Raw genomic sequence first — 13,883 nt, 5'->3', positions numbered from 1 at the left:
GGTTATAAACTCTATTTGCATGTTGTGCAATTATTTTATTTAATAATTTTTTATATTATTTATTTATTTATTATTTATTATATTTCAGTCTATATTGATGAATCACACGGTTGTACTTATGCGTTGAGTGGCATTTATATGCCTTAACAAAGTTTTACAGTATATAGAAAGCTAATTTCTCAGGAAGAGATGGAGAAAGACTACATGTACGGCAACTCGAGAGGGCCAAAAACCCTCTTTTCGGTTCGCTTTGGCGCGCAGTGCGCAAGCGCCTTGCCGCAAAGCACGCTGGGGAGTGTTGTTTTCGCTCTGGATAACCGCGTCGCTATCACTTTTTTCCAAATAATTACATAAATAATGTTTTCCATAGCAGCCTGCTATGTGTATCTCTCGAAATAAAGAATAATAAAAAAAAAATTAAAAAATAAATAAGGCGCGCAAAGCATGCTGGGTAATTCTCTCTCCCCGCCTCTTTGTTGCTAGGCGCGTCACAGGCCAAACTCATAATACTGTAACTGAGGGGGCGGAGCAATTCAAATGACGCCTACGTGTTGCGTCACGAGGGGCGGGGCCAAGGTGTTTTCCTTCTTCCCGACCTCTCCGACGTCAGCGAGACGCCGCCCTCTATTGGTCGAAGCCGAGAAGCGCGCCTCCGCCGGAAAAAAAACAAACCTACGCTACTCGGGATGCAAAGCGGCGGACGCGCACCGCCTCTTCCGGTCGAGTCCTTCGATTTTGATTGGTGCGACGTCACGGGCCCAAGGAGCGCTTCCGTTTCTGGAGCGAGAGGACGGGGCGAGGGACGAGGGGAACATGGTCAGCTTGGCAGGAGGCAGGTAAGGGCTCGGCCGGAGCAGCAGCAGAGAGAGGGGGAGGCCTGAATTGTGCTGGGAGCCTCTGAGCATGCACAGAGTGATTGAAGCTTCTGAGCATGCGCAGAACTGCCCCTGGGGGTTGAAGCCACTGAGCATGCACAGAGTGCACCTTATCTATTAAAGCCATGTGGCAAGACGTGGTGTTCCTTGTGCAGGGCCTTTTCCTTCCACTTCCAGAGTGTGAATATGCACCAGAGCATACACAGAATATCTGTGAACATAATAATAATAATAATTTATTTATACCCCACCCTCCCCAGCCAAGACCGGGCTCAGGGCGGCTAACAACCAATAATAAAATCAAGTGGATTAATATACAATTTGAAAGATTAAGATACAACATTAAAACATTAGGATGCAGCCTCTTCACAGGAGGAGAAAGGAAAAAGAAAGATGGGGAGGGAAATATTAAAATATTGAAACATTAATATATTAAAATGTAGCCTCATCGCAGAAGGAGAAGGAAAGGAAAAAAGAAAGAGGGGGAGGGAATCAAACTGATTCTAAGCCAAAGGCCAGGTGGAACAACTCTGTCTGAGAGGCAAGTGTTTCCTTCCCCCTGCAGACAGTGTACTTTCTGAGCATGTACAGAGCGCATTTGTTGCCTGGAGAGGAGAGGTCTACTGAGACCTGAACGTCCTCACCAAAATTTACACAGTGGTACCTCTGGTTGCGAACGGGATCCGTTCCGGAGCCCTGTTCGCAACATGAGCAGAACGCAACCCGTGTATGCGCAGGTCGCGATTCGGCGCTTCTGCGCATGACGTCATTTTGAGCGCATGTGCGAACGGCGAAACCTGGAAGTAACCCTTTCCGGTACTTCCTGGTCGCCGCGGGACGCAACCTGAAAAGATTTAACCTGAAGCAAACGTAACAAGAGGTATGACTGTACGCTTATAAAAATATAAAACTCAACACACACAAAAACAGAAATGTCTGTCGTGATGAAACCTCAACAAACGAAGCAAAAAGGTCTCTTTTCTTTCTCCCCCCACTCCACCCCCAGTTCCCTCCTCCTCATGCAACGGATTTCGGCTGCTGTGATTTACCGGCGTGGGATCAGTTCCCTTTTCTCCATGCCGCTGTCTCCAGAGCCAGCAGCTGCCTGCCGGAGTTTCCCTCAGCCGGTGACGCTATGGGGCTGCCAACAGATCCGGACCAAAGCCCGCGGCAATGAGTACCAACCCTCAAACCTCAAGAGGAAACACAAGCACGGCTGGATCAAGCGCATCCGCACTCGCAGCGGCATCGAGGTGATCCTGCGGCGGATGTTGAAAGGAAGGAAGTCTCTGACCCATTGAAAAAACACCCCCCGCGTCAACAGCTTCAAACCGGTTCATTTTGCTATAAAGCGCTAAAGAGTCTTGTGCGCCACAAACTGGAACAGAAGGTCTTCCATTTCTGCAATGTCTTTGCTTGGGTCCTTGCTTGGACTGGAAGCCAAGGATTTTTCTATGGGGATTTGTCAGCTGAATCGAAACCGATAACTTTCGTATGTGTCATTGGCGTTCAGGAATCGAGATTTATTTCCCGCCTTTCTGCAAAGCAAATAAATTGTTGTTGTTGTTTAGTTGTGTCTGACTCTTTGTGACCCCCTGGACCAGAGCACGCCAGGCACGACTGTCTTCCACTGCCTCCCGCAGTTTGGTCAAACTCATGCTGGTAGCTTCAAGAACACTGTCCCACCATCTCGTCCTCTGTCGTCCCCTTCTCCTTGCGCCCTCCATCTTTCCCAACATCAGGGTCTTTTCCAGGGAGTCTTCTCTTCTCATGAGGTGGCCACAGTCTTGGAGCCTCCGCTTCAGGATCTGTCCTTCCAGTGAGCACACAGGGCTGGTTTCCTTCAGAATGGAGAGGTTTGATCTTCTTGCAGTCCATAGGACTCTCAAGAGTCTCCTCCAGCACCAAAATGCAAAAGCATCAATTCTTTGGCGGTCAGCCTTCTTAAGCTCTCACTTCCACACATCACTACAGTGGTACCTCGGGTTAAGAACTTAATTCGTTCTGGAGGTCCGTTCTTAACCTGAAACTGTTCTTAACCTGAAGCACCACTTTAGCTAATGGGGGCCTCCTGCTGCTGCCGGAGCACGATTTCTGTTCTCATCCTGAAGCAAAGTTCTTAACCTGAAGCACTATTTCTGGGTTAGCGGAGTCTGTAACTTGAAGCGTATGTAACCTGAAGTGTATGTAACCCGAGGTACTACTGTACTGGGAAAAACGGCAAGCCACTCCAGTATCACTGCCAAGAAAACTCCATGGACAAAGACAACAGGCATATAGGAACATAGGAAGGTGATTTATGCAGAAAACCTCCAGCCCCACACCATTGCGCCTCCATGCCTGGATAAAATCCCCAGCACCTTCCAGATTCTTGCCTAAGCAGCCACTTCTGCAGGCAGGAACCCGTCAGGTGCAGCTGCCTCCTCCAGCCCCGCCCAGATCCTTGCTTAGGCAGCCGCTTCTGCAGGCAGGAACCCGTCAGGTGCAGCTGCCCCTCCAGCCCCGCCCAGATCCCTGCTTAGGCAGCCGCTTCTGCAGGCAGAAACCCATCAGGTGCAGCTGCCTCCTCCAGCCCCGCCCAGATCCCTGCTTAGGCAGCCGCTTCTGCAGGCAGGAACCCGTCAGGTGCAGCTGCCTCCTCCAGCCCCGCCCAGATCCCTGCTTAGGCAGCCGCTTCTGCAGGCAGGAACCCTTCAGGTGCAGCCCTGCCCAGATTCCTACTTAGGCAGCTGCTTCTGCAGGCAGAAACCCATCAGGTGCAGCTGCCTCCTCCAGCCCTGCCCAGATCCCTACTTAGGCAGCCGCTTCTGCAGGCAGGAGCCCGTCAGGTGCAGCTGCCTCCTCCACCCCCGCCCAGATCCCTGCTTAGGCAGCCGCGTCTGCAGGCAGGAACCCGTCAGGTGCAGCTGCCTCCTCCAGCCCCGCCCAGATCCCTGCTTAGGCAGCCGCTTCTGCAGGCAGGAACCCGTCAGGTGCAGCTGCCTCCTCCAGCCCCTCCCGCCCTTTGCTCTTGCAGCCGGAGCCCCTTTAAAAACCCAGGCCTCTTGTTGAAACTCCATTTCCCGGCATGCCCTGCCGGAAGCCCCGCCCACCGACATCCGGCCTTCCCTCCCTCTGACTCGCCTTCCCTTTTCCGCGGCGGCGGCGGCGGCAGAGCGAAAGGGCGGCGCGCGCGCGCGAGGGAGGGAGGGAGGGCGGAGGAGTTGCGTGGCCCTCGGAGCGGCAGCCGCGCGGGCCAATGGCGACGCCGCTTCCGCCTCGGGACAGCCAATGGGCGCCGGCTGAGGGCGTGGCCTCGCTGTGAGAGGGGGGCCGGGGAGGCGGCGGCGGCCGGAGGGGGGGCGAGAAGTTGCTGAGGAGGCGCCTGGAGGGGGAAGATGGTAGGTGGGCGGCCGCCCGCCCCGCGCAGGCCCCTCCCCCGGGGGAAGGAGCCCCACCAACGGGTGGGGGGCCTCCTTGGGGGGCGGGGCGGAGGGTGGGGGGCTCATGGAGGGGGGGGAGGGGAGCCTCCATTGGGTGGGGGGGTCCCATTGGGGGAGGTGGGGCAAGGGGCCTGGGGGAGCATGGTGATTATTATTTGGGGGGGTTGTGCATAGGCTTCAAAGGGGGGGAGGCCCGGGTCTCTGTTTTTTTTTGGGGGGGGGGGAGAATGTGCTTTTAGGGTGCAGCACTGAGGCTGGGGGGTGTCCAGTGAGGCTGGGGGGGTCCTGTGCAAAGGCTTGCAAGGGGGGGGGAGGCCTGGGTCTCTGGTTTTTTTGGGGGGGAGGATGTGCTTTTAGGGGGCAGTTTTTAGGGGGGTCCAGTGGGGTTGGGGTGCTGTGCATTACGAACTGGTGGCAACGTGGGGCTAAGCGGGGGGGGGTCTCATCTGTGGGGTGGGGAGGGGTTGGGGTGCTGTGCATTACGAACTGGTGGCAACGTGGGGCTAAGCGGGGGGGTCTCATCTGTGGGGTGGGGAGGGGTTGGGGTGCTGTGCATTACGAACTGGTGGCAACGTGGGGCTAAGCGGGGGGGGGTCATCTGTGGGGCGGGGAGGCCGACTGGGGTCTGGGGTGCTTTCAGGTCGGCGGTGGAGGGGGGAGCCTCATGAGGAAAAGAGGAGGCCATCGGTGTGGTCCTTGTTTCTGCCTCTAACCCCCCCCCCCAGTGAATGGGGGGAGCTGTTTGGGAGCTTTATGGGGCTTCTCCCCCCCTCCCATCCCCCTTCCATCAGGGTTTTCTTACGACTGGCGGGGAGAAGCCCCCCTTTTGGGTTGCTGTGTTAACAAAGCCCAGGTGGGGGCTAGGGGGTGTCTTAATGAGCTTATAGGGCAGGAGGTGCAAATTTTGGGGGACAGTCGGCGAGACTGGGGTGACTTGGGAAGACCCCAGACCTGCGTGTGTGGGGTGTCTGGAAAATGTTGCTTTTAGTGTTTGCTCTCAGAAAGGTCCGGGCTTTGCTGTCGGCATGGGGGGGACACGGGCGTTCGGGGCGACCGTTGAGTAGGTTTCCTGCTGGGGGTGTTGGCTTTGCTCAGAGAGCAAGCTTTGTTGTCAGGGGGTTTATGCATTTCTCCCTACTTCCGCCTCACAACAGCCCTGAAACGTAGGCTAATTTAAGAGAGTCAGCCGCTGGCTGCAAAGTTGCCGCAGTGAGCTTTGTGTTGCTGAGTTGGGATTCGAACTCAGGCCTCTGCCAGGCTGTAGCCTGACACCCCAACTGTTGTGCCACGCTTTTTGTTGTTGGTCTGGATGGTTTCTGTGCAGCAAGAATATGCCTCCGAGAGAGGTTAGCGGATTCTGCGTTGGGGTGAGTCGGCTGCCTGTTTCAGGGGTGCTTATAGGTTGCGGTGAGGCCTGCCTAGATCATAGAAGAAATCACGGGATTGTAGAGTTGGGACCCTGGCAACCATCTAGTCCAACCCCCTTGCAATGTAAGAATTTGCAGCTGTCCCTGACAGGAATCGAACCTTGGCGTTATCAGCACTGCACTCTAACCAACTAAGCCGCCCTGAGCCCGGTCTTGGCTGGGGAGGGCGGGGTATAAAAAAATTATTATTATTATTATTATTATTATTATTATTATTAAGCTACCCAGTGGATTGCAGATGTGACAATTTGAGTCTAGGGCTTTATATAGGGCATCTTCCTATTTTGAATTGACTATATTTGGAACCACAAAGACTAGTAACTTACTTTTTAGGGGCAACATATATATATTTAACAAGAGGGACGCAGGTGGTGCTGTGGGTTAAACCACAGAGCCTAGGACTTGCTGATCAGAAGGTCGGCGGTTCGAATCCCCGTGACGGGGTGAGCTCCCGTTGCTCCGTCCCTGCTCCTGCCAACCTAGCAGTTCGAAAGCACGTTGAAGTGCAAGTAGATAAATAGGTACAGCTCCGGCGGGAAGGTAAACGGCGTTTCCGTGCGCTGCTCTGGTTTGCCAGAAGCGGCTTAGTCCTGCTGGCCACATGACCCGGAAGCTGTACGCCGGCTCCCTCGGCCAGTAAAGCGAGATGAGCGCTGCAACCCCAGAGACAGCCACGACTGGACCTAATGGTCAGGGGTCCCTTTACCTTTACCTATATATATAATGATAATAAAAATACGTTGCTAAAATTAAGGGTTTTTTGCAGGAGGGGAGGGATCAAGTTTCTAGTCCTTAAGGGCTGCGAAGGGTCAGGCAGCTTTCTGAATTTGTGGCACGCTGAATGGAGCTGATGAGAGCAAGAGAAAAGCAAAGGGGGAGCGTCCGCCCCAAAAGACGCTCTTTAAAAGTCTGTCTGTGGTTTCACTTTCCTTTCTGTTTTGCTTCATTCCAGGCTGATTTTCTGAAAGGGTTGCCTGTCTACAATAAAAGCAATTTCAGCCGTTTCCACGCAGATTCTGTATGTAAAGCATCGGTGAGTACCAACTCTTGGCTTGAGATCCAACAAAGAGTCGCACTTGAGGTCCTTTCAGAGAGTCTTTTCGAGGGTTGAGGGTCCTGGTTATTTCAGGGTTTTTTGGGGGGGTGAACCCAGAATTGATCTCCCACCAAGACACTCCATTTGTGCACAATTTCATAGAATCGTAGTATTGTCAAGTTCCAGTAATGATGTATGGAAGTGAGAGCTGGACCATCAAGAAGGCTGATCGCCGAAGAATGGATGCTTTTGAATTCTGGTGCTGGAGGAGACTCTTGAGAGTCCCATGGACTGCAAGAAGATCAAACCTCTCCATTTGGAAGGAAATCAGCCCTGAGTGCTCACTGGAAGGACAGATCCTGAAGCTGAGGCTCCAAGACTTTGGCCACCTCAGGAGAAGAGAAGACTCCCTGGAAAAGACCCTGATGCTGGGAAAGATGGAGGGCACAAGGAGAAGGGGACGGCAGAGGACGAGATGGTGGGACAGTGTTCTCGAAGCTACCAGCATGAGTTTGACCAAACTGTGGGAGGCAGTGGAAGACAGGAGTGCCTGGCATGCTCTGGTCCATGGGGACATGAAGAGTCGGACACGACTAAACGACTAAACAACAACAACATTGTCAAGTTGGAAGGGATCCTGTGGATCTTCTAGTCCCACCCCTTGCATGCAGGAATCTCAACTAAATCGTGCATGGCAATTAATAATAATAATAATTTATTATTTATACCCCGCCCATCTGGCTGGGCTTCCCCAGCCACTCTGGGCGGCTTCCAACAAAATATTAAAATACAGGAATGCATCAAACATTAAAAGCTTCCCTAAACAGGACTGCCTTCAGATGTCTTCTAAAAGTCTGGTAGTTGTTGTTCTCTTTGACATCTGGCGGGAGGGCGTTCCACAGGGCGGGCGCCACCACCGAGAAGGCCCTCTGCCTGGTTCCCTGTTTCTGGCTTCTCGCAGTGAGGGAACCGCCAGAAGGCCCTCGGCACTGGACTTCAGTCTCCGGGCAGAACGATAGGGGTGGAGACCATCCAACCTTTGTTTAGAAACCTGCAAGGAATTATAGAGTCCCCCATCTCCTGAGGGAGTGAGTTCCACCTGTGAACAGCTCTTACCCTCAGAAATTTCTTCCTGGTGTTTAGTCGGAATCTCCTTCCTTTCAACGTGAATCTATTGGTTTGGGTCCTCCCCTCCGGCGCGGCAGAAAACAATCTTGCTCTGTCGTTTGTGTGGTAGTACTTTAGATATTCTGGAGACTCTTGAGAGCCCCATGGACTGCAAGAAGATCAAACCTCTCCATTCTTAAGGAAATCAGCCCTGAGTGCTCACTGGAAGGACAGATCCTGAAGCTGAGGCTCCAAGACTTTGGCCACCTCATGAGAAGAGAAGACTCCCTGGAAAAGACCCTGATGCTGGGAAAGATGGAGGGCACAAGGAGAAGGGGACGACAGAGGACGAGATGGTGGGACAGTGTTCTCGAAGCTACCAGCATGAGTTTGACCAAACTGCGGGAGGCCGTGGAAGACAGGAGTGCCTGGCGTGCTCTGGTCCAGGGGGTCACAAAGAGGCAGACACGACTAAATGACTAAACAACAATGCTACGTCTTAGTAATCATAGCATCCTTTTCTAAGCGCTCGCAGACCGGCTGTTGAATTACAGTAATCCCAGTATTAAATGTCAAGCTGACAAGTCAGTAGTTATCTGGGTTTTTGAAGAGGGACAACATTTCTCTCCAGGAACCTCCCCTGTTGTCCAAGAATTCGCAAAGTTTATAGACAGAGGCTCTGAGATTGCACTCGCAAGATCCTCGAAATCATTTAAAGTCGCTCCTTACATCATTTATTCTGTTATCAGGTTAGGCACTGCTTTCCTTTGGGTTGAAGGCAGAGGCCAAACAATGGATTATAAATTAATGGATTGTGCTATCTGTCTGTAGGAATTGGGCAGCGGAGGGGAACGAACAAAAATGGAATATCCGTATTATAAGCAGGTCCTTTTTTTTTTAAAAGCAGCAACACACAAATGGCTTTCAAATCTGCAACCATGTTCTCAGAAATTACGGGCAAAGTCTGACCTCACAGTTCGTCTGTGCCTTCATGTTTATGTGTGTAAAAACTGAGTGTGCATCGGCTTAATATTTTTAAAATGCAGAAACTTGGGTCCTGTTCTATTTTCCTGTTGGAATCAGCCCTTTATTCAGAACCATGAGGGCTAGCATCTTAAAGTCTTGGCGAGATCGTCTCTCTCCCAGAGCGCAGACCCACAGCTGTGAGTCCAAAACGACTCCCAGGCTGCGCACCTGGTCCTTCAGGGGCACAGTGACCCCAAGGACCTTTTATTTTTTAACCTGTAAGCTCTTTGCAGGCAGAGGTTTGTTTGTAGTTTTGTTTTTGCCCTTGTGGGCAAGTATCTTCAAGAAGAACCAAGTTACCGGGACAATGTGGGTAATCAGCAAGGTGATGGTTGAGCTTCAAAGATCTCTCTCTCACGCAAAAAAATCTCATTCTCTCCTTCTTTTTCAATTTACAGAACAGAAGGCCATCAGTATATCTCCCTACGAGGGAATATCCGTCAGAACAAAGTAAGCACTGGCTTTTTCGCTCCTCCTCTTTTCTTGAGCTTTGCACTTGGGAAATATCTGTGGCCCTCCGGATCTTGCTGGGCATCCCCTTCCACCGTCGCCCTTGACCATTGGTCATGCTGGCCATCGTGGTTGCTGGGAGACGGGGTCCAGGAACGTCGACAGGGACACAGGCACCTGAGATCACCTGCAGGAACACCACCGGTCGTTCCCCGAGCCGGTGAGGTTCATTTGGCTATAATAAACTGAGCCTATGGAACTCTCTGCCACAAGGTCCTGCGGGCAGCTTCTCAGCTAGTGCCTGCTGTAAACTTTCCATTTCTGTAAGCCTTATGCAGGCAGCAAAGTATATCTTTCCGCAATAGTTACCTGATCTTAACTTTCTGCATGGCTTTTATTATGTGGTTTATTGTCACAAGCCAGTTGTGAACAATAGAGGCATATATAAATGTCTTTATAAATAGATTTTAAAAACTGCACATCCTTCCCCATATATTCTTCTTTGGCGATCCCTCGTAGCCGAGTAAGATTGTCTTCCATGAACATGCTTTTAACAGTGAGTCCGTAAGTGACTGTGGAGGCCAATTCTGGATCCACACATCCTTCCACGGTGGGGACATAGGTTTCGGGGTGGGAGTTCATCACAGTGAGGGTTTGCCAAGCGTGCCTTCCTCTTTGCACATTTCTCCCTTGCGTCCTGAGTTTGAGTGTCTTCAAAGCCCATGACACCTTTGGTAAAGGCTGTTCTCCAACTGGAGCGCTCGCAGGCCAGTGATTCCCAGTTGTCGGTGTTTATACTACATTTTAAAAGATTTGCCTTGAGAGAGTCTTTAAGCCTATTTCGTCGTCCACCATCATTACGCTTACCATTTTCAAGTTCGGAATAGAGGCGTTGCTTTGGAAGACGATCATCAGGCATCCACACAACATGACCAGTTCAACGAAGTCAGTGGCGTAGCGGGGGGGGGGGTGCGGGGGGGGCCCCGGCCGCACCGGGCGCAACATCTGGGGGTTAGGGTTAGGGGGCGCAAATCCACGGGTTAGGGGGCGCAAATTACTTGCCTTGCCCCGGGTGCTGACAACCCACGCTACGCCACTGAACGAAGTTGATGTTGAAGAATCATTGCTTCAACGCCGGTGATCTTTGCTTCTTCCAGTACACTGGCATTAGTTCGCCTGTCTTCCCAAGGGATGTGTAAAACTATACGGCCATTTAAAACAAAGAAATTTATTGTGATAATGTCCTTTATGTTCTCTCTTCCAACAGTTATAGTAACAGAAAAGACGAACATACTTTTGCGTTACCTACATCAGCAGTGGGACAAAAAGGTACGGAACGTGCTCTGCTAGCAATTTGCGCAGTCTTGTCTAATTTCAAAAGGAAAAGGAAAGGCGAGGGAGGGAGGCCTTCAAAGTTTCGTTCAGGTCCCCTGCAAGGTGGGTGGTAGGAAACGGCTACAGAGCCTCTTTTCATACGCCGCCACCTGCCGACCCTGGCCTTACGCTCCTGGACCACATCTGTCCTGTTTGGGGCTCTTGCTAAAGCTGCCATAAACCTTATGAGAACTTTATTCCTGTTGGTTCTGAATTGATTTCTGTATGTGGGCTGTCGTTTTCTCTGCTCTATTTATATTACAATTCTTTTGTACATACCGTTGTTTTAAAAGCGATTGATTATATATATATATATACAGTGGTACAGCGATTGAATATATATATACAGTGGTACCTCGCAAGACAAATGCCTCGGAAGACGAAAAACTCGCAAGACGAAAGAGTTTTTCGTTTTCTGAGTTGCTTCGCAAGACGGATTTCCCTATGGGCTTGCTTCGCAAGACAAAACGTCTTGCGCCTTTTTCTTAAAACTGTCAATGCATTCCTATGGGAAACCGTCAATACACAGCGGTGCTCCGCAAGACGAAAAAACTCGGAGAACGAAAAAACTCGCAGAACGAATTAATTTCGTCTTGCGGGGCAGCGATTGAATATATACACATACACACACACACACACACATACAGTGGTACCTCGGAAGTCGAACGGAATCCGTTCCGGAAAGCCGTCCGACTTCCGAAAACGTTCGCAAACCAAGGCACGGCTTCCGATTGGCTTTAGGAAGCTCCTGCAGCCAATCAGAAGCCGCGCCGGACGTTTGGGTTCCAAAGAACGTTCGCAAACTGGAACACTCACTTCCAGCTTTGCGGCGTTCAGGAGCCAAAACGTTTGACTCGTAAGGCGTTCAGGATCCAAGGTACGACTGTATATAAACAGTTGAATTGTTACATCGCAAAGTGCTCTGGGAAGCTCTCAGTAAACAAAATCGATGATAATAATAATGAATTATGCACGTAAGCCCCAAAACATGCACACAACCCTTTGAAATTGTATCCAGCTGTGTTACACCCCGAGTAAAGGTAAAGGGACCCCTGACCATTAGGTCCAGTCGTGGCCGACTCTGGGGTTGCGGCGCTCATCTCGCTTTATTGGCCGAGGGAGCCGGCGTACAGCTTCCGGGTCATGTGGCCAGCAGGACTAAGCCGCTTCTGGCAAACCAGAGCAGCGCACGGAAACGCCGTTTACCTTCCCGCCGGAGTGGTACCTATTTATCTATTTGCACTCTAACGTGCTTTCGAACTGCTAGGTTGGCAGGAGCAGGGACCGAGCAACGGGAGCTCACCTCGTTATGGGGATTCGAACCACCAACCTTCTGATCAGCAAGCCCTAGGCTCTGTGGTTTAACCCACAGCGCCACCCGCGTCCCTGTTACACCCAGAGTAGACCCACTGAAACCAACAGACCCGAGTCTCTTGTGTCCATTCATTTTGGTGGGTCTGCCTGGAGTGTAACATTCGCCTCCCGTCAAAGCAAACAGACCCCTCCCGGTTCATTTCTTTGGGTCGACCCCTAAGGATGTTGGGGGCGTACTTTGCCAATTTAACTTGCCTCTTTGCCGTTTTTGTTTGTGGGCGAACCGCCTCGTTTCTTCACTTCGGGGGCGAAAACCTGTGTACGAATCGCTCTGAACCCGATCAGCGATCAATCTCTTAACCTACCCTCCATCTCTCTCGCTCTCTGCTTGCTCCCGTCAGAACGCAGCGAAGAAACGAGACCCCGAACAAGTGGAAATAGAAGGGGAGAATTCAGCCCCACCCCGGAAAATCGCCCGGACGGACAGCCAGGATATGAATGAGGACACTTAAAAACTAAAACAAACTTTTTTCTTTTTTTTGCTTGTCTTCTGTGTTAAAATTTACAGGGGCTTCCTGTGTGGTATTTTTTTTGTGGTGGGGGGGGGAGTGTCTGTTGACCATGTACGCACACCAACACACACACATTTCCACAATCGGCTCGCCTTTCTTCCTCTCCTGGTCCACCCTTCACTATGCAGCCACTTCAGATCTGTAGCAGCCAATGTATTTATTTCTGTTTATTTGTGTGTGTGTGTTGGCGAAAGCGGGGGTGAAAGAGGCATGGCCTGGGGAGTATTTCGTGGGGCAGAAGAGAGAGAGAGGGGGGTTTCTTCTTCCATTTTTTCTCTCCATTATTATTTATGTGCTCTCTCGCTCTCTCTGTTGCAACAAGTTGGGAGTACAAAATGATGTTTAAACTGTGATCCATTCCCTTTCTGATTGGGGGGAAAGGCAAAAAAAAAGACACACACCCCACACACACTTTTGCGGCTAATCTCTCCCCCCCCCCCAAAAAAAAGAAAAATATCTTTGTACTAACGTGAACTGTATCCAAGCTCATACTGAAACACCCCCCTGACTTTTTTGTGGAATCAAAGCTCCCATCTGTACAATTACTGGCGTGTGTAAAAGAGGGGGTGTGGTTTTCAAATTTTTCCTTTGCACCTCCTAATCTAAGTGTGATCTGAGGCAGGGAGGCTGTATCCTGACCTCCCTCTCCCCTTTCATTTCGATCTTTTCGTTTTCTGGAAAAGCTTCTCTTTTTTAATTAAAAGAAATATGGTCGACGGTCCTTCTTCGATGGATCCTCTTCGCCAGACGTGTCGTGTCCTCTTTAGCTGATAACTGCTGTATTGTTTTTATTTTTATTATTAAAAAAAAAAACACACCCATCTTTAGCTTTCTGTTCTGGGGAGTTTTGTTAGCATGTCAGCCGTAGGTTGCGAAGAGGAAAGGAAAACATTTCTGCTTGTCACCGACCCCTTTCTCCCTCCATCCCCTGACCCACCCCCCGCAAATCTCTTTCTCTCTCTCTCTCTCTCTCTCTCTCTCTCTCTCTCAGATCACTCTATGAATGGACCAGTTCTGTGCAACTTTTGCAGTAGAATAAAGAAGGATCTTTCTCACCAATTTGGCTGGGTTTATTTCGGGGTTCTGCGCCGTGAGCTGTGCCGGGTTGGCCCCGTTGAGAGCCAGCGTGGTGTAGCGGTTAGGAGTGGTAGACTCGTAATCTGGTGAACCGGGTTCACGTCTCCACTCCTCCACACACAGCTGCTGGGTGACTTTGGGCTAGTCACACTTCTTTGAAGTCTCTCAGGCCCACTCACCTCACAGAGTGTTTATTGTGGGGA

General features: G+C 51.0%; 2 protein-coding genes across 3 annotated transcripts; both read left to right on the top strand.

Moving 5' to 3' along the window:
• Positions 1-723: 723 nt before the first annotated feature.
• Positions 724-2,445, top strand: MRPL34 (mitochondrial ribosomal protein L34). The gene is made up of 2 exons (XM_083422064.1): positions 724-836; positions 1,882-2,445. The coding sequence occupies exons 1-2, from the start codon at positions 814-816 to the stop codon at positions 2,174-2,176; spliced, it is 318 nt and encodes a 105-aa protein (XP_083278190.1). The 5' UTR covers positions 724-813; the 3' UTR covers positions 2,177-2,445.
• Positions 2,446-4,166: 1,721 nt separating this feature from the next.
• DDA1 (DET1 and DDB1 associated 1) lies at positions 4,167-13,662 on the top strand. Of its 2 annotated transcripts, none has more exons than XM_083422008.1 (5): positions 4,167-4,255; positions 6,677-6,757; positions 9,292-9,343; positions 10,611-10,672; positions 12,433-13,662. In XM_083422008.1, exons 1-5 carry the CDS (start codon positions 4,253-4,255, stop codon positions 12,541-12,543), a joined length of 309 nt encoding a protein of 102 aa, XP_083278134.1. In that variant the 5' UTR covers positions 4,167-4,252; the 3' UTR covers positions 12,544-13,662. The 2 variants fall into 2 exon arrangements, with proteins under 2 accessions (XP_083278134.1, XP_083278133.1); XM_083422007.1 differs by lacking the exon at positions 4,167-4,255 and adding an exon at positions 5,450-5,664.
• The last annotated feature ends 221 nt before the right edge of the window (positions 13,663-13,883 follow it).

The sequence above is a fragment of the Podarcis tiliguerta genome, assembly GCF_965153285.1.
Source record: "Podarcis tiliguerta genome assembly, chromosome: 18".
Taxonomy (NCBI): domain Eukaryota; kingdom Metazoa; phylum Chordata; class Lepidosauria; order Squamata; family Lacertidae; genus Podarcis; species Podarcis tiliguerta.
The sequence above is the reverse complement of the archived record's forward strand: the minus strand, read 5'-3'. Positions and strand labels throughout refer to the sequence as shown.